The sequence below is a fragment of the Acanthaster planci genome, linkage group LG03 (assembly GCF_054643075.1).
Source record: "Acanthaster planci isolate LZ-2023a linkage group LG03, COTS_SCS, whole genome shotgun sequence".
NCBI lineage: Eukaryota > Metazoa > Echinodermata > Asteroidea > Valvatida > Acanthasteridae > Acanthaster > Acanthaster planci.
Genome location: NC_141779.1, coordinates 21,634,187 through 21,642,834, shown reverse-complemented (window position 1 = coordinate 21,642,834; position 8,648 = coordinate 21,634,187). Strand labels below are relative to the sequence as shown.

The following is an 8,648-nucleotide window of genomic DNA, read 5'->3' as shown; positions in this document are numbered from 1 at the left end:
GAGGTGACAAGGGCAGCTAGAATTGTAAATTAAACGAGAAGGAAAATAAAATTTGGATTTCAGGATTTTATGTAATTTAGTATAACTTGAATGTAAGAATCCTTCCCTAATAATCTTAAAGTGACATTTCCGAGTCAGATGCCTTGAGTGATTTTGAGCACTCGATGAGAAAGTGTTGACATCATCTTTGACAACACATGAATCACACAAGTCACTAGGAAAGAAAATCATTTTATGCAGAAAGGTCTTCAGATCTCAACATTTGCCAGTGCGAAGTCTATGGAGGATGACTTCATTCCATTTGCTTATGCCCCAACTGGAGATGGTGAAAGATGGTTCATGAGAGTCTGTAATTAGGAACATTGTATTGCAATATGTGCAGAAATTATGCAGCTATGCAGGCATCTGTGCAGGCAGCTATACAACCATGCCAATTAGCCTTTTGTTGTTGCCTTGCATTTTAGGATGTGACTTTGTTAGTTTACACAATCCCGCCTTGTTGGTGTGGATTGGTCGCTAGAGAGTTTTTGATGACTCTGTTTCAGAGCTCTGTAGAGAGAACACTTAATTGTTTTGTTGCTCTCTGCTTGCTGGCGACAACTGTGTACATTATTGCACAAGCACCTTTTTACGATCGTGTACTGCTTACATGTGCAATCGCCATCTGTTCAACCATTGGCACAAGTCATGGGATGCTGCATGTGAACAGCCCTCAGGTACTGCCGAACTAGTGCTGTTGAACGCTTTTCAAAAGCCAGAATATAGTAGATTCATTGACTGTCGTTTACTTGTCGTTCATTATTTGGCTTATCATATATGTGGCATGTGGTCATTTATTGACACTATTGTGGATATTTGTCACATATTCCGTGAACCATACGGAAAACCCGGGTTCACAGATTCAGTTCACAACTGAATCTGCTTTCCCCAAAAGCTCGGCGATCACATATTTCAGAGCATTGGTTTGAACCTTATTGTTGTTGTTTTGTTTAAATGACGCTTTCAGCAACTCGGGCTATTTGCGCCAATAACTGTACTATCATCCATACACTTTATTAATCAGCATCACATTACGGAGTTCGGAAGAAGGTCCAGTTTTAGAGGCAGGAGGAAACCGGATTACCCGTAGAAAACTTGCGCAGAGAGAGTATGGACTGGAAACCAAATGTTCTTAAAGCCTGGGCCAAGGCGGGACTCGCACCCGGGCCTCATTGGTGCAAAGCGAAGTAAGAACCGCTACGCTAACCCGCTCAAAAAATCAGGAAAAATACAACTTTCACAGGTGTTCAACACACCTATCAAATTAAAGCTCACTTTCTCATCTTTAATTTCCCTTTCAATTTTAGTGGCTTAACCGATAACTTTTGAAGATATTTCTCTCCAGAGAAAATCACCCCTAAAAACAGTCAGGAGGCCCATCGCCATTTTGGAAATTGATGCTTACACTCCATGGCAAAATAGAGCAATTTGGAGGGCTCCGTTTGGTCCCATACTTTCAGAAATAGAAGCTGACAGTCCTGCCCCTGGATTTCATCCACCTTTTTAACAAACCACCCAGTCCACGTGCCGCAAAAGGCTCTAACAGCAGAGAATTTGAAGCCTACAAATCGTGATTTGGTCCGCGCAGGCAGAATTAGACCCAGACTGGCCTGCAACCCTATAACTTCCACCGCGCCTAGTGAGTAGCGTGGAAACGGTTCTCCGTCTGGTGCGTGTACGCACTGAGCCGGCGCAGTCACGTCAATGCACATAATACGGGCGTTTCACAATCGTGCGCCACCAAGAGATTGCAATGTGTTGACCAATCACAATGCGCGAAATTTGTCGACCTAATGCGCGTTCGGAAAGGATCGACAACACAGGTCCCGAGTCCAAGGCGCAGAGCGTATTACCACTTTGAACCCATCGTGCCACCTGACCACCAACGGGATCCCGATCAGGCTGATGATGGGGCCACCACTGGTGAACGAGGCGGTGAAGGAGACCAAGATCATTTGATAAATACGGTTTGGTAAGTTCCGAGTGAAGGATGCTTTGGATGTTTTTATGTTGTTATTTTATTCCAGAAAAGTGTGTCAGGCTAGGCGGGCATTCGGGCGCGCAGGCCATATATGTCGTTTTCGTTTCCACGGTGGTACGTAAACAAAAAAGCATTTCTGCGTGGCGCCACCAGCCGTACAAACGTGGAGAATTTTTGAAAAACCCGCAGAATTGGTCTATATTTTTATCACATTATCACTATTTATTCAGAAGTCACAGTGCCGCTTTACATATACAACTTATTATTTAGATACCATGTGTGAGCATATTAAACTGTATTCCTCATTTTTTCCACCACCGTTGGGGTTGCTCTTCCAAAGCCTAATTTTTGCAAGGTTGCATGATTCTCAGTTTACTACAAACTTAAACTTGAACTTCTAGATTGCCTTTTAAAAAAAAAGGGTCCGATAATTTAACGACTGTTGGGGGAAGGAATACAGTTTATTACGTATGGTGGCAGCGACAGTGAAACAACAGTGATAGATAGACTGAGGTTTTCATAAGAAGTGGTATGTAGGAGGGTATGACTGATAGCCATGTTTATTTATATACTATTAGGTTAAGTAGGGGGAATATGCCGGTTCAAAACCCCACCTACTTTTATTGTAGACCTATACAGCCAAAAAAGTAAAAACCTAAAAATAAATAAATAACTAAAGCGTTCAAATACCCCCAGGTATATGTATACAGTAGTACTTGCAGATTCAATTGACTCGACAGTGCCTTCTACAGCATCCAATACCCAACTTCGGCTCCGTCTCAGGCTTCACTTTTTTTCTTTTTTTTTTTGCTACCTGGCTTTGAAGCTGTAAGGGTACTAATTAGTCTAATAGTGCCACAAAGCATCAAATAAGATGCAAGAGAGCAAAAACCTACCGTAATACAATTTGATTTAAACTCTTCAGGCCCACAATCGGGGATTGGTTTCGGGGACGAAGCCAGAGACGGAGGGGAAGTTGAGTATTGGAATACGGCCTTGGTATAAGATGCCGGCGGTCTTCGTACCAACATGCTTGCCACAACGACATGGAAAGTGACCGTGACCCCACCCAGTAGCAGCATTGCTCCTTGGCACCTGTACACGTTCATAAGGAATAATTGAGTTACAGGGCCATACTACACATGATAAATATTCATGAGCAAATTGGAGCGCGTCATTACCTCGCGTCAGGGAAGTAGAAATGATGCGCGACCAGATGACGTCACAGCTTTTTCTAGTAGCATAAAAACATCCCTCTGGAACCTGCCTCGTATATATGTAGTCTGTATCATGTAATCTTTAAGGAACCAGTCTGGAGTTGTATCCTAATAACTATTACAGTAAAGACCCAAAACGTATGTCAGCACCAGGCTACATATGCAGCAAGGTATGAGACGTATACCCAGCAAGAAATGAGACCGAGGGTTACCCCCCTAACATGTCCAATCCCTATACACATTCCAGACTATTGTTACGTAACACCCCCCCCCCGATGTCTGAAAGGAATTCCCCAGATTCCTGCGAGACAATGACCAACACAAAGCAGGGGGGTTCTCTCCGTCTCATACCTTGCTGCATATGATGGTTCGTCAACAAAAGACAGTTATACATCACCGCACAATCTGGGCTCTGTTAACAAGGCTGAAGGCCTGGCTGAAATGCTCGGGCGTCAATGAAGGTCACCTGTCAACTTAGAGTAGTGCCTAAAGATTACTTCGTGCTGCTGTAAACGACCGTTAAATGAAATGATGAATTTTTGAAAGATTTTGAAAACGGAAAAAATTATAGTCATGCCGGCCCAGCATCATCAACATTGAAAAATGCCCCGGCATGAAGTGGTTTTAAAATGTGCTGGGAGCCATACTATTACGGCCCATTTGCACATTGGTTTCCCACGGGACTGTTTAGACGGAGTCGACAAACCGTGCAAAAGCCTGGGTGCCGATAAACCGATACTTAGAATCTTGAGCGCTTTTTTCAAAGATGAAGGGTGAACCGGCGCATCCTGGCCAATCAGTGGCCTTGTTAGGACTGACTTCAATGAGAGGCAAGGACTGACTGGCATGGCAGAGTGCTTCCTTGTCTCGGCTGCGAATCTTTCAGTTACCTGGGGAACTACCGGTAACTGTTATTGTGGAGTCAGTGATTCGGATCTGCCCCGAGTGGAGTCAAGAAAGGGAGCATTTTCCTAGCAACAGGGGCTCCTTTGGTAGGAACTGCACTGCGCAAACAACTACGAAACGCACGCGTTATGACAACCTCGCTATACGCGAATACTCCCGACCACAACAGGTGCTTCTGCTCAAGGCGGATATTGAGCACTTATGAGCAGGTTTCCATTTTGTGTGCAAATGTAAAATATCTCGTGAAATACCACTTCTGTCACGCCGAAATAAACACTTTCCATTAAAATCCTACGAAGAGGCACTGACGTTACATGTGGACGTCGGTCTTGCTAATTTCTTAACTTTTAAGTGATTGCATGAGGACGATAGTAGGCCTATAGGCAATGTTACTTTTATGGAACAAGGACTGGGAAGGGGGTATGATCCTGGCCCATCCCCCGCCGTCCAAATGGGACGATTATATCCACTATACCCCGGGATTTAAGCCCATGCAAGGTACCTCGAGAAATTATTGTCATCATTGCACGAATGTGAAACATACATTATTTCTTTTATACAATACAAGCATAAATCCTCTTGCGAGGAGAACAAAGCAAATTAAATTAGAAAATATGTTACAATTTGGAATGGGCACACACAGACCCGTAAATTGACGACAAAGCTCGCAATTCGTTCAACTAGAAGGCTCAAAACTTGCACGGGCTAACCTAGCTGCGTTGAATGTCTTACCTTGAGAACGGATCCGAAAAAAAAATCAGTTGTAAGATCTGAGTCCATGATTCTTCAAATTGGTACACGGGATCCATCAGCCTAGACTTAAAATGTGCCCGCTTTTCTTTCCAAACCACCAGTCCGTCGGCTAACGTTGGCCAAAGTACACGAACGGCCACGCTGAACACCATACAATCAGGAAAATGTTCATAAACAACACAAAACTCCTACATTAACCACAAAAGTATACCTGTCTACAACATGAACACTATATAGCGCATTCACATGTTTCAGTCATGGAGTTGGTATTGAGTATATAATACCTCTAGTATTGGGTTAATAAAAAGACAAGACATGCCCCAACTGCATGATGATGGGTTGGAATCAAGTTAAAGGAACCACGGAATTTTATGACTTCAATACATGACGAGCGATGTTAATCAGATGTTAGAATGTTTTTACACCTCTATTGTAGCACTAAAAGGAGAAAATTCAACATTCTGCATTTTTCTAATGAAAATGTCGTTATTCACGAGCCAAAGCGTGATGTCATTTAAGGAAAAACGACGTCTCCATAGTTCGTGATGATAATGAGAAAACGCGTGGCATCGTCTGTGAAATCTGTGAGCATGAGCTCGTCCTACACCGTATGTGGAATGGCTTATGTACACAGTTCAAAAACTGTTCTTTCCGCAAGCGGAAACGAGAGCAAAATGGTTTGGAAACCCGTCTGTTCCTTCAAGAATCAGCGTAGCTAAGCCCTGAATAAATGGATAGCGTGACTTCAACTACATGAAAATCACATTAACACAAACAAGATAATCATTGCAAACAGAAAGACTAAATTTGCAAAAATGCATAGCTTGATCTCAGAGAAATAAACTCAACAATAAAACGAACGAAGTAACTTTTGACCATTAAAGTATCGCAAGAATTTTGATAATTAAACCAACAACAATAAACGACCCTTCCTTTTCCCGCTATGAGAAACTCCCTAGGCCTAAGTCTTATTTTTCGGTATGATGGTCAGTGTTGAATAAATCTCGAGAACAAAGGGGAAAATACGAGAGGAAGTCCATTCACAGATCTAGCATGAACAAAAGTAGAAATACTTTACATTTGATTAACGATGCTAATTAATAGCTATCGAGGCAAACCGTCGCTTTAAAACATAGGAACCATTATCAAACGATATAAAAACAGGAAGACAATTCAATCAGTTCAGAAAAATTACGTTTCCACTCTACATTACAGATTCAATCTGAAATGGAATAAAGGAGGTATGTACATTAAACTGCGAATGAACTCTTCAGAGAAAGCAAAAGAACATAAAACAAAAAAAGTTACCCCATAAGAGAATCATCTCCTGTAAACCTATTCGTAATTACAAGAGCCTTACTTACAAAAGATTAGCTTCACCAATAAACACCTCATACAGCAACGCCACACTGTACTTTTATTCGTGGAGCTGTAATTTCAGGTAACCAGTTTTCTTTTCAGTGGCTGATAAAAACATTCTTCGCATTAGTACTGTACTAGATGATTTCTAGACCCATGACCCATTCCTAGAACCCATCCGCTCGTCGCCCAGCGCCCGCGCAGGGGGCGCACGAGGGCCTAGGGAAGACCACATGAAAGGAATAGCGCCCTCCTGAAGTAAGTTACAAAGTAGAACCGTTTTCTTTGTCCCCGAGCAAATAAACAGCGCATCATGTCAAGTGAAGGAGGATTATTTTAGCATTTCAGGATACAAGTGAAAAATGATTCAGCTCACTTTTATCCTCATTAAAAAAAACCTCGTTACCATCTCCACTATAAAATATTCTTATCAGCATCACCGTAATGTTTGAAATATAACTTCAATTATTAAATAAGCCCTCTTAACTTAAAATTCACATCGTGACTCAAAACTCGGCAATCATGATAATGCACTTGAAGGGATGCATCACCAAATTGGTACATTAACGCAGTGGTTTTTAAGGTTGTCGGTATTATTGGTTCACATTTCTGAACACGAAGCTATTCTAGTACGCCGTAAGCCGAAATGCCGGGGAGGGGGGGTTGAGGAAACCACCACCACCCCAAGCATACCGGTAGTTCTTTGCTGGAAGCCTCGTTTGGCTTTGACCATTGTGACAACTTTATTTCGCGGGCTTCCTTTGTACCTTGAATTAACAGGGCCTCTGCTACCAAGAAAAATCATGAATGGTGCACGGCTCTTGTCAAGTGTTACGAAAAATACACTAGAATAGAGCGGTTTGCATAACTTGAAAAGCTATTGTGATGCTCAGTACAGGGATTGCTCCGAACCACGTGAAACCGTCGCCCAACTTTTGCAGCATTATGTGGTGTTTGAATGAATACATATACTGTGGAGATCGAGGGAGCCATTTTACTTTTAGGGAGTCGGGGATATGGCTTCCCAGCAAAGTCTCTGTGATTCCCTTTGGTTTTATGTTATGTCAGTGATTCTTTTGAATGAAAATAATTAAGCAAAACTGAATGCATAGTTGTCTTCTCTAAAATGAATAAAAATGAAATGGAGACGGGGGATAAGAGGGGGGTATTGATTTGGGGGGTGGAAAAATCATGCGTATTATCTATCTGGCGTCTGGGCATTCGCTTTTTTGAAGTTTGGAGTTAATTTTGGAGTAAATCTTTTAAACCAAATGAATTTCTTCACCATCAGAGAGCAGAGCTTATCGACGCGCGTCAGTCGCTTTATGTTGAAATGGAGTTGGTTGGCAACTCGGCATCACTGCCTGTGTCAAAAACCACATACTCCACAGCAAATATAGACGCAAAGCCAAGAAAGCACTTGCAAATTAAGTTAAAGTGCTTTCTCTTAAATTGTAAAATAATTTCGTAACATTGCTGCACTCGCATGCACGGCACGGGGGTGAGTGATGTCTTAAACTAACTTCAAATACTATTCACCCAGACGTTGCGTACAATACGGCCATGTGCGACTGCGCCTTCCCACGGTACAGTCAGTTTTCAACATACGGGATCACGACGTGATGTTGTTCGAGTTGTGGAGGTAATTCCCACGTGCTGCTACAATCCACGGATTTTTTTGGATGTAAACGCGGTGTAGACGTGGAGCTTCGAGCGATGTCATCTCGAAGTTCTGCCATGATGTGGCTGCTGTTGGTTGGAATTTTGACTGTTTTGAGGAGGCCTTTTGGAGTCGAAGCCGAAGGTAAGAAATTTTGTTTTTGATGTAGGCCTAGGTCTAGTGTGTACATGGTACATTTAGGCTTCAACGGTAGGGCATCAGTCGTGTTTTTCCCGGTCAAGAAGTTTGCACTTGGATGCCTACTCTACGTTTGTCTACGCCTGCCTCGTTGGCGAGATAGTGATTCGGGACACATTAAGTGTGTGAAAAAAAAGAGTAGACGGACGATACCACAAAAATGCAATGAGTTCCATGTACGGACAACACTTGATCATGTCTCTGTGCACAAACCTATGACTCTGAGACGTGCCTGAAAAAACCTGCTTTCTAAGTAGATGTTTGGGAATTTTCCCACCTAAATTTCACTTTTTTTGGACATTTTATCACTTTCTAATGTTGCATCCTGACTCCACTTCAGCAGTTGTGTACAAAGTCTATGGGGAGTGAAGAGAATTTTCCAAGTATTTGCCAACAACATCAGTAAATGTTTCTCAGTCCAGAATTCGTGTCTTTCCAGCATTTCTGTAATTACTGATTTTTATTGAGATAATACATGATGAGAAAGGTGGAGTCAGGATGCAATGTTTTTCCCCCTTCATTTTATTTGTCCATA

The 8,648-nt window shown here is 42.3% G+C and overlaps 1 protein-coding gene across 3 annotated transcripts in view; it reads left to right on the top strand.

The window, feature by feature from the left end:
* The first annotated feature begins 7,837 nt into the window (after window positions 1-7,837).
* Window positions 7,838-8,648, top strand: part of LOC110991040 (prolow-density lipoprotein receptor-related protein 1-like) — a 124,935-nt gene continuing 124,124 nt past the window's right edge. For 2 of the 3 annotated variants that reach the window (XM_087134961.1, XM_022256132.2), the window contains exon 1: window positions 7,839-8,059. In XM_087134961.1, coding sequence (XP_086991087.1) covers window positions 7,972-8,059 — 88 coding nt within the window. In that variant the 5' untranslated portion in view covers window positions 7,839-7,971. Of the gene's footprint in view, window positions 8,060-8,648 lie in introns of all 3 variants that reach the window. The other variant, XR_015424887.1, reaches the window with a different exon arrangement.